Genomic DNA, 15,192 nt, shown 5'->3' with positions numbered 1-15,192 from the left:
GGAGGGAGGGATACAAGCTGCAAGGGATGGGATGGAGGGATACAAGCAGCAAGGATTCTGCTGCACAAGGGATGGGAGGGAGGGATACAAGCTGCAAGGATTCTGCTGCACAAGGGATGGGAGGGAGGGATACAAGCTGCAAGGGTTCTGCTTCACAAGGGATGGGAGGGAGGGATACAAGCAGCAAGGGTTCTTCTGCACAAGGGATGGGAGGGAGGGATACAAGCGGCAAGGATTCTGCTGCACAAGGGGATGGGAGGGAGGGAGGGATACAAGCTGCAAGGGTCCTGCTGCACAAGGGATGGGAGGGAGGGATACAAACTGCAAAGGTTCTAATGCACAAGGGGATGGGTGAGAGGGGAGGAAAGATGCTACACATGTGGGGAAGAGAAAGAAATAGGAAGAATTGAAGTGGGGGAGAGGAAGGAAGAGATTATCATTGTACAGTACGTGAAAAAAGAACTACCCCGAAAATAAGACTTATGGCCTCTTTTACAAAGCCGCATTAGCGGCTGCCCTGCGCTAACGGCCCCGAAGCCCATAGAGATTTAAAGGGCTTTAGTGCTGTTGCTGTGCAGCTTTGTAAAAGAGGCAGTTAGTGCCTTTTTTGGGCCCAAGATGAATATAAGACAGTGTTTTATTTTTGGGGAAACAATATTAATTTAAAAAAAACAAAACAAAACCATATATATTATCCAGGATTAGAGGTTGACAGAATTTTGGCTTTGATGCTGAAATTAGCCTGAAATTAATATTTGGCCATATTCAGCTTTGCTGCAAATGGTCATTAAAATAAAGTGCTTCTCACTATCAACAATGTAGAAAAACTCAGAATTTCACTAATTTTTTATGTTGTCCTTTTTTCCTTGGTTAGGTATACATGAGTACTTTAGAATTCAGGATAAATAATACATAAATTCTTTTTAAAAGAAAATCTGAGGAAGTAGAGCAATTCACAGACTTAAACAGACCTAGTTCCTTTTTCTCTCTGGTTAAATAGTTGATTTGGCTTTTATCTTAGCTTGGTATTCCTAAGTTGGTGAAAATGTCTGCAAATATTCAAAGGTGACGGGTCCCATCATTAATTACCATGTTATCACAGCACTGAAGTTAACCCTCTCTCTAGCCAGGGTACACTATCATAAATTATCTTATAAATTAATCATTTAGTCTTTGAACCAATATCATTTTTTCTTTCTAAACTTTTTATTGAAGTAATCATTTAAAAAAATTTTTTTTTTAAAATTCTATTCTATTTTATTTTTTCCTTTTTCCCTTTCCTTATGTGTCCTCCTTATTTGTTTCTTTAACTTTTATATAAATTGTAATTCTTACCCATCTCTTCCCTTATGTTTCTAGTCTTATAAAATTTGTCAATAAGTCTTATTTATTGTATTATCCCCCTTACATTGTAATTTTATTAACATGTACATCGCTTAGAATTTAGATTAAGCGATTCATCAAATTATTATTAAACTTGAAACTTCAAGGCTGTTACTTTCGGTGCAGGATGGGGGGAAATCCTCAATTACTTTGCTATAATGAAAACCTCTAGGCCTCAAAACAGATCTTTCCTGGCCATTTTTGGATCTCAGGTCCATAGTATTATTTTTGTTTTCCACTCACCCCAAAGTGCGCCACCCTCCCTTGGTCTACTTTAAAACCTGGTCATTAGACTATCAGAGCTCCACATGCAGAATCGCTGCTGCATCCTCTTGTGGCAGTCTCATGAGACTGTTGTGGGAGGATGTGGCAGCCATTTTGACACTGGAGATGTCATGGGCAGGAGCAATTAGGAATTGCCATTTTTGATTGCAGAGCCAGAATAAGCAGTATGACTGGGGATTGCTTCTGCCCTGATGACCACTAGACTACCAGGGCTTTAAATATAGTCCTGAGGAGGGCCTAAGGGCAGTGGGAGGGTGTGCTTGTGGTTAGGAGGTGGGGCTGCTTTTTGTCAGGTCTTGGTCATTTTTCTACCCAGAATTTACGAGGATGCTGTGAAGAAAAAGTATTTCCATTCTGAACCAAACCACCGAGTTATTAGTTCACTCTTATTTTCAGTTGATGCCATTATTCATGTCCAATCTATGTAATCTCATTGGTGAATTATCTGTATTGAAAAATTGAGTTAAAATCTGATAAGTATACCTTCAGAAATGTGCATGGGTTAAACAAATCAAAGATTGGATGTTGCTTTTGACTTACCAGCTTAGTTGGGAACTCTTGGCAGGATTTTATAGTAGAGATTTTATATTTTTAAAACCCTTTGTATGCATTAAAAAAAGAAAAACAAACAGATTACAGTGTTACTTAGTAGTTATATGTGTCAGGGGTGGCCTGTGGGGGATAGAGAGGGTGTGGGATCTGTGCAGAGATTCATTGCAGGGCTTCATTTGCATATATCGGTAAAAGCTGAAAAGTGGGGCCATGAGTGAAAGATCATTCAGTAGTAGGATACAGATCACCATTCAAAAATGGAAGTCAATAAAAAGTAGAGTATGCATATTAAAACCTCTTCAAGTCTGATTGGAGGAGTTCAAATGGTGTTCATATGTCTTGTAGATTCTGTATTCCATTCTAGGAATAATGTTGTTGACTTTCTCTCTCTTAGCAGGCAGCAGCGGGAGATGCTTAGAAGAAGTGTCAACAGCTTAGCAGAAGTAGGACATTTCAGCCATTGTACAACAATGATGCTTATTGTTTGGAAAACCTCTTTGCATATATAGGTTCTGATCCTGGCCAATGTCTTGCTTCCATGGCAAGGCTAGATGGTAGATAGATTCTTTAAAAGAAAAGTAAAGGAGTGAGGGGGGAGCAGAACTCTGAGTCTGTAGTTGTAAACAAAGGTGTACGGTGCCTTAGCCTTTTAGCCTTTGCTGGGCTGAATTTCCAAAGGGACAGGAAGAAACTGCCAGACATATCCAAAAATAAGATGAGCATATGGCATCATACTGTTGTACATTGGCCTGTGGAGCTGGTGGTGGTGAAGTGCTATAGAATCATAGAATCTTAACAAACAATAAAGGAAATTGACTTAACTTTTTTTTTCTTATAACATTTTTTTAAAGCAATTACAAGCTATTCGGATTCAAGTGCAGCCAAAAGAAAACAAAGAAAAACCCATGCTGCCTCTAGCAGCAATTCAGCCTCCAACTGTAAAAATAAATCAGCCACTCAATGGAAATTCTACTGCCTCAAGACTGAATATTCTTGGTCCTCAGATTATTCGGATACAACCTGTCGCAGGAAGTGAGCAGCAACAGTTTTTTTTACATAGTTCCTCAGATCCTTCAATTCAGCTTCTTGTGCAGAGACCTCTACCCCCTGTTGGACCTGTGTCTAAGAAGACAGCCATAGGTAAGAGATTGAATGGAGAGAAAACGTACTCCATGCTATCAGCTACCATCTCTGAAAATATAACTGCCATGCCAAGCAATCCTTTGACCACTGGTCCTGAGCACAATCAAAGGGACAAACTAAAGGCAAAAAAGTCTTTGAAAATAAAAACCCGCTCTGGGAGAATTTCACGTCCTCCAAAATATAAAGCTAGAGACTACAAGTTCATCAAAACAGAGGATTTAGTCGATGGTCGTCTTTCAGATTCTGATGACTATTCTGAACTAAGTATAGAGGAGGAGGATGAAGGAAAGCAAGAAGATGCCTTATTCAGTCCCTTAAGTTATAATTTGAAGCCTAAAACATTTAAATGTGAGGCTTGTGAAAAGTCATATATAGGAAGAGGAGGATTAGCACGGCATTATAAACTTAACCCTGGACATGGAAAAGTGGACTTTTCACAACAAAAGCCAATGCTTGGCAACAAACTAAATGGACTGGTCTTCTTAGGAGATGTAGGTGATGCAGATGATGGTGTCAGGCTAACACTTCCTGAGTTGTCAGTAATGGCGGACTTAAAAAATGAAATTGTATCATCACCACTAACGCTGGAAGCCACAGTGAGTTCCCAGAATGGCCAAGAGGTACTATAATGTTTCTAGGCTCAAAGCTAGTTATATGCAGTGTAAAATAGAAACATATTACTATAATGATTTTGGCTTCTATGGAAAGTCGTAACTTTCTGCCTAGGTACCAAAGCCTCCTTTAGCCCCTGTAGGGATCGTAGAGAATGACACGGTGACAGAATTGACCATCCTGTGTCATTCTTTAATGTCTTATCTCAACCTCAGTCCTTCTATGCCTGCATTCTTCAATGCAAAGCTTAAGGGTCAGTGGTTGTGCCCACTCATACTCTGATTCTTCCGTCTCTCCTTAAAGAACAACATGGGGACAGGGTCGGTGACGAATTCTGTCACCGTGTCATTCAGTTACTGTGACTAGCACACTGAAGAGTACTTTGCCACTGGGAGCAGTATAGTACAAAGGGGTGCTAAAAGGTTCTCAGTCCGACCAACCAACTTCCTAAATTCTTAGTGTTATTTTGCTACTGTAGCTGAAAAGTGTTATTTTGTTAAGTGCCAATTTGCAGAAATGAAGTTCTGCATTTTGACATTTTCAGATCATTGATTGAACTATATCCCTGTAATTCTCTTCTTGGTTAGGCTGAGAACATTCAGCACTTCCTTGTAGTCCATGAAAAGGATGAACAACATGTTGCTTAGCATGATTTGGGCACTAGTTTCATAAAACTAGACATATATATTATGGCTTAATATATCACCTTTCAAAAAAAAAATAAAAAAAAATGGTGGTTTACAATAAAATCCATAAAATTCCAGGAGCAGGAAAAGACTGCACATCCAGAATAGGATAGTGAGACCGAGGGATGGCTAAGGTTGTAAGCTGCACACTGTAGGTTCAAGCCAGAACAGGTGATGGAGGTAAGGACAGAAATTAAACTTTTTTTTTGGACACTGTATATTAGGCCAGTAAAATATTACTTAAAGTACAATATTCTAACCAAGAAATAATTTTCCCGTAGGAAATGACTTTACATAATTATGCTTTATATTTGAGAGCTTTGAATGGGCTAGAGTAGTTCCAAGTTTTATATTAAAATTTGATATTCCGCTTATTGAATTTCTAAGTGGAGTACAAGTAAATATACATTAAAAAGTAAAATCAGGGGGGACATGGACAATATGACAAACTGACAAACAGATTCACTAGGGAAGAGGGGTAGAAATAATTGTTCTATAGGAAAGAGAGAAAACCAAGGTTATAATAATTGGATGGGACCCTTCTGTAAGCAGTGATCATAAAAAGAAGTAGAAAGAAATTAAGGGCCTCTTCTATTAAACTGCGCTAGCAGTTTTTAGTGCGGTGAGCCACGCTGAATGGCCCGCGCTGCTCCCGACGCTCATAGAGTTCCTATGAGCATTGGGAGCAGCATGGGCCTCTGCGCTACAAACTGCTAGCACAGTTTAATAGAAGTGGGGGGTAAGTGATTAAGTTAGAGAGCCAAAGCAGGGCTGAATCCAAGAGGAGAATCATGTATAGTGTGTAGTATTCTCTGCGTTGTTCACTGTTTCCATATGGTGGTGTTTGTAGTTTACAAAAACAAAACATGATTGGCATTGTAGAGTGAGCAGGGTACAGCTGCTATCCCCTGCAGGGCATCTAGTTATCAGATGTCACAATAAGAATTGTGCAGACACATATATAACTGGGGAAAATGTTTTAATTTAAAGTATCTTTCTCTTTGTTTTCCATTTTTTTAAAAGACAACACAGGGGTCTCTGGAAAGGGCAGTTTAAACAAAACTTCTTGTTTAATAATGGCTCTATATTAGCTCCATCCATTTGTAGCTTTTTTAAAATAAAGAGCGTTGATTAAACGGCACAAATGGACGGAACAAAAGAAAAATCCAACACAAACTGCAGTAAAACAAGCAGCAAGCAAAAACCAAAACAAATACTGCAGGCTATGTACAAGATGCAGGCACTATTTATTATAACATAAATGAAACATACAACCTTCCGACCAAGGGACCCAACACGGTCCGTGTTTTGGACAACATGCCTTCCTCAGGGGTCCTGATGAACATAAATATTATGTCCATATCAAGGGCTGATATGGAACCATTATTAAGTACATTTGCTCTGAAGCTCCTTAGTACTATTACTACTGCTATTTATCCTCTATAATAAAATTGCTAGACACGGGGGAGGTCAAAGGAAGGGAGAAGAGCTACTGCTGGACAGAGGGAGCAGGCAAGGGTTGGTGATGGAGAGCCGAGGAAAGAGCGAGACAAAAAGAAAGACAGGCAGACAGTGGCCACAGAGAGACAGAGACAGACAGACAGACACACACACACACACACACACCTGTTCTAGCACCCATTAATGTAAAAAGCTTAAAGACTAGTTATCTATAAAGTGCTACCAGATGCATGCAGTGCTGTACAACAAACACGCAAAAGACATTCTGTGCTTGAAAGAGCTTACAATCTAATTAATTTGGACATAGGACAAAGACTTATATACGAGGGTCATTTCATAAATAATGCACACTACTTTTTTAAAAATGTACATGTTATTTTTTTCAAGTATTTCTTTACAATCCTTCAATATAGTCTCCCTGCTTTGCAATGACTGAGTCTCAATGTCCGGGAAGCTTCATTATTCCATCCAAGACACCATTTTTGTTCAGTTGCCGAATGGCTCGGGTACCAGTAGAAAAAAGCTCTTCTAGAGATGCAAAATGATGTCCACGCATAGGTTATTTCAACTTTGGAAAAAGATCGAAGTCTGGTGGACTCCCAGCTGTATTTGCGTAGTTTTTCAATGACGACATTCCGTATGTGCAGGTGAGTGTTGTTGTGAAGAATGAGTGGCCCAGCCAAGAGCAACTGAGGTCGGGTTTAGTGCATTTTTCACAAAAAAATCATGATAATACACTGCTGTGACACTTCTTCCACATGGAACTTTGTCTGTAATGATGATGCCTTCATGATCATAAGCAAAAATCATCATTTGTTTGACTTTTGATTGAGCTCGTTGAAAATTTTTTGGCCGTAGGGAAGATGGAGCTCTCCACTCATCATTGAAAAACTACACAAATATGGCTGGGAGGTGTTAGCTCATGCTCCCTACAGTCCAGACATGAGTCCACCAGAGTTTGACCTTTTTCCAAAGTTGAAACAACCTATGCGTGGACACCATTTTGCATCTCTGGAAGAGCTTTTTTCCACCGGTACCCAAGCCATTCGGCAATTGAACAAAAACGGTTTCTTGGATGGAATAATGAAGCTTCTCGGACATTGGGACTCGGTCATTGCAAAGCAGGGAGACTGTGTTGAAGGATTGTAAAGAAATACTTGAAAAAAATATAAAACATGTAAATGAAAAAAATAGTGTGCATTATTTATGTTTCTTAGATGAGGAAATATAAGGACTAGTAAAGAGGGAATGGCAACAGATATGGGTGCTTTACGAGTTTGGAGGGTAGGGCATAAACACAGTTTCAAAAAAGTAGGTTTTTTTTTAGCTTGGGTTTGAACCCCCATGAGAGAATGAGTCAGACGCACTGAGTCAAGCAGGATGTTCAGGCATAAGGCGTAGCAAGGCAGAAGGGACGAAGTTAGCAGTAGAGGAGAGGGGCATCGACAAGAGAAAAGTACTACTTTTCTTATTTCCCCCTATTCCCTCTGTGATCTGCATTCATTAAGAGCCAGTTAATGTGCCTTTCTCCTCCACTCAGAACTGCAGGCTCTATACTTTTGTTTTTGTTGATTTCTGTATGTAGAGAATGACCATAAGTGTTCGAGGCTTGTGCAGTTAAGGCAGAGCTTACAGGAATGGGACAGACATTACATTACATTAGTGATTTCTATTCCGCCATTACCTTGCGGTTCAAGGCGGATAGCGACAAAACTCGCGGGGACGGGATGGGGAAATTGAGTTGCTGCGGGGACGGGGACAAATTTGTTCCAGTGTCATTCTCAAGCTATATTTCTTGCATGGCCTTTTAAAGTCCAAAAACCAATGATGCTTACACTTTGTAGCCTTCTCTCGTTAAACATGTTTATAGTTGAGTGATCACTAGACATTTGTCTTGGGTGGCTCAGATTATGCAGTATAGCATTCACTTAAAGCAGTATAGAAATGTTGAGCACTACAGTATTTCCTGTAGGACTAAATCTCTGGATTATTGGTTTTTTTTTTTTTTTCTTTGAGTCTTTTTTCTAGTTCTCACTTGCCTTTTTGCTTCTGGAGCTTTATAAACAAACGGCTCGTGAGAACTGGGACAAAGCAATTTTGGGAAAAGTCATACCTGTGTTCCCTATTCCCCTTCACAATCTTTCTTTAAAGAAAAAGATGAATTAAGGACAGATGATTTACATCTCCCCACCCCCTTAATGAAGCCACATTGGGCTTTTTTATCATAGCCATGGCAATATTAGCTTCAACGCTCATAGGAATTCTATTAGTGTTGAAGCTAATACCGCTGTGGCTGGCGATTTAAAAAAAAAAAAAAAAAAAAAGCCTAATGCAGCTTTGTAAAAGGGAGGGTAGGGGTTAGTTTGGAAAACCAATTTTCCATTTGGTGCTGATGCGTGCATTTTATTGTATGCAGATTTTAACAGTGTTTCTACTTACAAGTTACTGCCCAAAGAAGAGAGAATTTTGATCATCCTTTTCAATATTACCATTCATTTCTTTAGTTTTCTCAACTTCAGAAGGGTTTAATAGTGCCTTACCAGCTCTTAGCAGTGCCTACCATCTCAGTAGAGGATAATGTTGCATTTTCAAAACTTGTCATAAACATGAGCATTCTCAGTATCAACAAATGTGCATGCTGGGTTAGTCAATTCTCATGAATGGAAACAAAGCCAACAAAAAAAAGGTGATACCATTTTATTGGATTGTTCAAATATATGCCTGACCAGATTCCTTTCCTTCCTTTCTTCACATCTATTAGATTAAAATGCTACTCAAAAATGTAATACATTACTCTAGTAAAAGTGGTATCATCTTATTTTTTTTGTCTGACTTTCATTTCCATGCATTCAGGAGGACTAACATGGCAACTGTACTACTTTCTCTAAGATGGAAGATACTGAATATGGCTGTTAAAAAGAAGAATATCCAAACTCGCTGAAAAGAAAGCAAAACTGAAAGACTTGCCCATTTTGTTTGCACTTGAAGGGCAAAGGGCATTTTAAGACCTGAAAGCTGCTCCAGTAAAATGGTATTTTATCTTGAATTCTTTTGTTTGCTCTTTTATTTCCAAAGATAAATGAAATGTCTCATGCTTAGTGTAAAACATTTTAGACTAGCAGATTGACAGAAGATACAAAATTGCTGGAGCCGATGCAACAAACTGAAACCTCAGATTGGAGCTTTGAAAAGCTGCAGCAACCTGAGCAGCTCCAGGGACCTCAATGCGGGCAATCAGTAGTCCCTGGAAGACGAAGGCATGGCAGACCTGGGAGACCCCCCAAATCCCTCAGCACAATATCAGCAGAACACCACAGAGTGCGAAGGAAGGGAAGGCTAAAAGAGGTATATTATGAACCCCCTGATTTTTCAAAGTTGTTTTTGTAATGTTTTGTAAGTTTGACAGTGGTTGAAGCTTCATTTAGTAGTACTCAGATTTGATTTTCATGTATGTTTGTCAGTGGAAGCTGAATATGTTCAGTCTCAGATTTGTTTTAAAATATAACATTAAGGGATGCCAGAATTTACATACTGTGTAAGGATTTTGGTGCATGCATCTTTCATTTAAGATGTGCAGGATAGTAATCTGTGTCAAGATAGTAATCTGGGGTCAGAAAAATATTATTTACTATTATATACTATTAGTTTTTATGTGTTAGATATTACAGTGCTATATTGTAATTACTTTATGATATATTTTTGTGCACTTGTTGATTTGATTTAAAAATGAATAAAGATTTATAAAAATCACCAACCCAGCTGAGAAAGCACCCTTCAAGCACTTGGGAGAGGATGTCCTTAGAAGCTTGTAATTAGCCCTAAAAAGGGGTCTAATGCCAAGTCTTGAAAATGCTTTAGTGTTCATGGGGCATAACTAATTAGTATAAAATCAGTTTTATCTCTTGTGGAGACTAATATTTTGTTCTTTTGCCTTGTGTTTGCTTTCGCTGCTGGAATGTTGTTCAACAGTTACTCTATCAGTGTAGCAGTGAAGATGTTATGGAAGTGGCTGTCCCATATCTTACAAAGATTGTTACTGTTTATGAATTTTTGCTGATGAAGGTGAGTATGAAAATGGGAAAGAAAGCACACAATATGACTGCTTGAGTATTTGCTAAAAGAAACTTTTTTGAACTTGGGGAGAGGGGGAGGTTAATTCTATAACCGGCCTGCTTACTTTTTATTATTTCTTAATGCAAACATTTCTAGATAGGTATTGTGCTGAAGATTCACATTAAGTAATACAAGTTTATAAAGATATAGGAGTGGAAGAGTGGCAGTCTGACATCTGGGCAATTGGGTTTGATTCCTGCTGCAGCTTCATGTGACACCGGGCAAGTCACTTAATCCTCTATTGCCCCAGGTACAAAAAAAACACATTAGATTGTATGCCTGCTATTGACAGAGAAAGTACCTGCATATACTGTGTACAGTGCTGTGTATGTCTAATAATTATAGACATGATTAGTAGTACCGTGTTTCCTTGAAAATAAGACAGTGTCTTATATTAATTTTGGGTCCAAAAAAACGCATTGGGCTTATTTTCAGGGGATGTCTTTTTTTTTTTTTTTCATGTACAACAATCATCTTTCCCTGCCTCTCCATTCCAATTCTTCCTCTTTCCGTCCCCCCCGAGTGCAGCATCTTTGCTCTCCTCTCATCCATCCCCTTATGCAGCATCTTTCTATTTCTCTTTCCCATCCCCTTGTGCAGCAGAACCCTACCTACCCTCCAAATGTGAGGCTGACGTACCTTACCTCCGAGGCCTCCAATAACAGCAGCGACGACAGCACTCTGGGCTTCTTCATTGCCTTCCCCACCGGGGCCTTCCCTCTGCCGAATCACTGATGTCATGAGTTATGTGGCAGGGGGAAGGCTGCGAAGCAGCCCGTTCAAAGCGCTGCTGCTGCTTTAAGAGGCCTTGGAGCGGAGGTATGTCAGGTTTTACCGGGGTGGGGGTCCCTGAATTGATGAACATAAGAATATCCTTACTGGGTCAGACCAATGGTCCATCAAGCCCAGTAGCCCATTGTCACGGTGGCCAATGCAGGTCACTAATACCTGGCCAAAACCCAAGGAGTAGCAATATCCCATGCTACCGATTCAGGGCAAGCAGTGGCTTCCCCCATGTCTTTCTCAATAACAGACTATGGACTTTTCCTTCAGGAACTTGTCCAAACCTTTCTTAAAACCAGCTACGCTATCCGCTCTTACCACATCCTCTGACAACGCGTTCCAGAGCTTAACTATTCTGAGTGAAAATAAATTTCCTCTAATTGGTTTTAAAAGAAATTCCCTGTAACTTAATCAAGTGTCCCCTAGTCTTTGTAATTTTTGATGGAAAGAAAAATCGATTCACTTGTACCCATTCTACTCCACTCAGGATTTTGTAGACTTCAATCATATCTTCTCTCAGCCATCTCTTTACCGAACTGAAGAGCCCTAACCATTTTAGTCTTTCCTCGTATGAATGGAGTTACATCCCCTTTACCATCTTGGTTGCTCTTCTTTGAACGCAGTACTCCAGGTGAGGTCACACCATAGAGCGATAAAAGGGTATTATAACATTCTTAGTCTTATTAACCATCCCTTTTTTAAATAATTCCTAGCATCCTGTTTGCATTTTTGGCCATGGCCACACATTGGGCGGAAGGTTTCATCGTATTGTCTACAATGATACCCAGATCCTTTTCTTGGGCACTAAATCCAAAGGTGGACCCTAGCATCCGGTAACTGATTCAGGTTATTCTTTCCAATGTGCATCAAGTAGCACTAGTGTTAGGGATGGAACTGGGGCGTTTCGGGGACATTCGGGGGGCGGGGGGAGACAGGACTTCAGGGGGTTGATCTTAACTAGGGCTTATTTTTGGGGTAGGGCTTATATTAGGAGTATCTTTAAAAATCATGCTAGGGTTATTTTCGGGATAGGTCTTATTTTTGGGGAAACACGGTGGTAGTAGTAGCAGCAGCCATGTGAATTTTAGTTTAGGTTTGGGTTTTTTTTTTTCCCTTGTAAGAACATAAGAATTGCTGCTGCTGGGTCAGACCAGTGGTCCATCGTGCCTAGCAGTCAGCTCCCGCGGCAGCCCTTAGGTCAAAGACCAGTGCCCTAACTGCGTACGTTCTGGTTCAGCAGGAACTTGTCTCACTTTTTCTTGAATCCCTGGAGGGTGTTTTCCTCTATAACAGCCTCCGGAAGAGCGTTCCAGTTTTTCAGCACTGTGGGTGAAGAACTTCCTTACGTTTGTACGGAATCTATCCCCTTTTAACTTTAGAGAGTGCCCTCTCGTTCTCTCATCCTTGGAGAGGGTGAACAACCTGTCTTTGTCTACTAAGTCTATGCCCTTCATTATCTTGAATGTTTCGATTATGTCCCCTCTCGGTCTCCTCTTTTCAAGGGAGAAAAGGCCCAGTTTCTCTAATCTCTCACTGTACGGCAACTCTTCCAGCCCCTTAACCATTTTTGTCGCTCTTCTCTGGACCCTTTCCAGTAGTACTGTGTCCTTCTTCAGGGACCAGTGCTGGACACAGTGTTCCAGGTAGGGGGGGTACCATGGCCGATACAGCGGCATGATAACCTTCTCCGATCTGTTTGTGATCCGCTTCTTAATCATTCCTAGCATTCTGTTTGCCCTTTTTGCTGCCGCCGCACATTGCACAAACGGCTTCATCAACTTGTCAACTGGTTCTCCTAAGTCCTTTCCTGGGGGGGGGGGGGGTTCTCCGAGTATTGCTCCGGACATCCTGTATTTGTGTATAAGATTTTTGTTACCGACATGCATCACCTTACATTTATCCACGTTAAACCTCATTTGCCATGTCGCAGCCCATTTCCCGAGCATGTTTGTCATGTTGCAGATCCTCGCAATCCTTCTGTGTCTTCACTACTCTGAATAACTTTGTATCGTCTGCAGATTTTATCACTTGTACCAATTCCAGATCGTTTATAAATATGTTGATGAGCACAGGTCCAAGCACTGAACCCTGCGGCACTCCACTCGTGACACTTTTCCAGTCTGAGTATTGTCCAATTACCCCCACTCTCTGTTTCCTATCTGCCAACCAGTTTTTAATCCACGTGATTATTCATCCTCGATTTCATGGCTTGCAGTTTTTCGAAGTAGTTGTTCATGCAGGACCTTGCCAAACGCCTTCTGAAAATCCAGATATACAATGTCGACCGGGTCACCCTTGTCTAGCCGCCTGTTTACTCCCTCAAAGAAGTGTAGCAAGTTCATCAAGCAAGATCTTCCTTTGCTGAAGCCATGCTGGCTGGTCCTCATCAGATCGTGTCCGTCAAGGTGGTCAATGATGCGGTCCGTTTTCAGTGCCTCTACCATCTTTCCTGGTACCGAGGTCAGACTCACCGGTCTGTAGTTCCTGGATCTCCCCTCAACCTTTGCCATTTGCCATTTGCCATTTGCCACTTTCCAGTCTTCCAGAATCCTTCCTGATTTGATCGACAGATTGGTTATTAGTTGAAGCAGTTAAGCTATAACCCCTTTCAGTTCCTTAATTACCCTCAGATGGATGCCATCCGGTCCAGGGGATTTATCATTTTTAAGCCTACCAATCTGCGTGCATACCTCTTCTAGACTGAACGTTATCCCAGTCAGTTTCCCGTCTTTGTTTCCTGTGTATAGCCTGTCGGCTTCCGGTATGTTGTATATATCTTCTTTGACCAAATTTTTTGCATCTGTATTTACCAGTTTGTCGGCAATGGCTTTGTCCTCATTTAGCACTCCCTTTATTCCATGGTCATCCAACGGCCCCTCCGCTTCTTTCGCGGGTTGTTTCCCCTTAATATATCGAAAGAACGGCTTGAAGTTTTTTTGCCTCCTTGGCTATTTTTTCCTTGTAGTCTCTTTTGGCCCCCCCTTACCGCCTGATGTTTGTGCTTTTTCCAGTTTTCGTCCGTTTTTGACCTTGACAGAAGGGCTCCGAGGTAAAATAACATTATTCGCTGATGATGCCAAACTAAGCAATGTAGTGAGCAAAAGCACAACAGACAAAAATTCAATGGCGGACGATATGATGCATGACCTACTTCTACTGGAGCGCTGGTCTAGGTCCTGGCAACTCAGTTTCAATGCCAAAAAATGCAAAGTCATGCACCTTGGGAGCCGAAATCCATGCAAGGTTTACACCCTAAATGGCGAGATCCTGACAAGAACTGAAGCAGAAAGAGACTTAGGGGTGATTGTCAGGGAAGACATGAAATCTGCAAACCAAGTGGAGCAAGCTTCATCCAAAGCAAGGCAAATCATAGGTTGCATACGCAGGAGTTTCGTCAGCCGTAAACCGGAAGTCATTATGCCACTGTATAGATCCATGGTGAGACTGCACCTGGAGTACTGTGTGCAATTCTGGAGGCCGCATTACCGCAAGGATGTGCTGAGACTGGAATCGGTCCAGAGAATGGCCACCAGGATGGTCTCGGGACTCAAGGAGCTCCCATACGAGGAGCGGTTAGGGAAGTTGCAGCTCTACTCACTTGAGGAACTTAGAGAGAGGGAAGATATGATCGAGACATTCAAGTATCTCACGGGCCGCATCGAGGTGGAGGAAGATATCTTCTTTTTTAAGGGTCCCGCGGCAACAAGGGGGCATCCGTGAAAAATCAGGGGCGGGAAACTGCACGGTGACACTAGGAAGTTCTTCTTCACTGAAAGGGTGGTTGATCGCTGGAATAGTCTTCCACTCCAGGTTATTGAGGCCAGCAGCGTGCCAGATTTTAAGGCCAGATGGGATAGACATGTGGGATCTATCCGCAAAGATAAATAGGGTGGGTCATTAGAGTGGGCAGACTTGATGGGCCGTGGCCCTTATCTGCCGTCTATTTCTATATTTCTATGTTTTACATTCTTTAAACGAAGTCTTCTTGTCTCTGATCGCTTTTTCACCGCTACAGTGAGCCATGCCGGTTCCTTGTTCTTTTTCCTTTTGGATCCCTTGTTGATACACGGTATATATAGATTTTGCGTCTTGATGACTGTGTCCTTAAAAAGGAACCATGCTTGCTCTAGCGTTTTTACAGTGCTTATCCTCTTCTTAATCTTCTTCCCCATCA

At 41.1% G+C, this 15,192-nt stretch overlaps 1 protein-coding gene across 3 annotated transcripts in view; it reads left to right on the top strand.

Moving 5' to 3' along the window:
- The window catches only part of ZNF839 (zinc finger protein 839), a 42,160-nt gene that overhangs the window by 8,292 nt on the left and 18,676 nt on the right, over nt 1-15,192 (top strand). The window contains exons 2-5 of one of the 3 annotated variants that reach the window (XM_033952692.1): nt 2,615-2,663; nt 3,072-3,983; nt 9,237-9,467; nt 10,092-10,184. In XM_033952692.1, coding sequence (XP_033808583.1) covers nt 2,631-2,663; nt 3,072-3,983; nt 9,237-9,467; nt 10,092-10,184 — 1,269 coding nt within the window. In that variant the 5' untranslated portion in view covers nt 2,615-2,630. The remainder of the gene's footprint in view (nt 1-2,614; nt 2,664-3,071; nt 3,984-9,236; nt 9,468-10,091; nt 10,185-15,192) is intronic. The other 2 variants (XM_033952691.1, XM_033952690.1) reach the window with 2 other exon arrangements.

Source organism: Geotrypetes seraphini, chromosome 7, assembly GCF_902459505.1.
Source record: "Geotrypetes seraphini chromosome 7, aGeoSer1.1, whole genome shotgun sequence".
Taxonomy (NCBI): domain Eukaryota; kingdom Metazoa; phylum Chordata; class Amphibia; order Gymnophiona; family Dermophiidae; genus Geotrypetes; species Geotrypetes seraphini.
The sequence above is the reverse complement of the archived record's forward strand: the minus strand, read 5'-3'. Positions and strand labels throughout refer to the sequence as shown.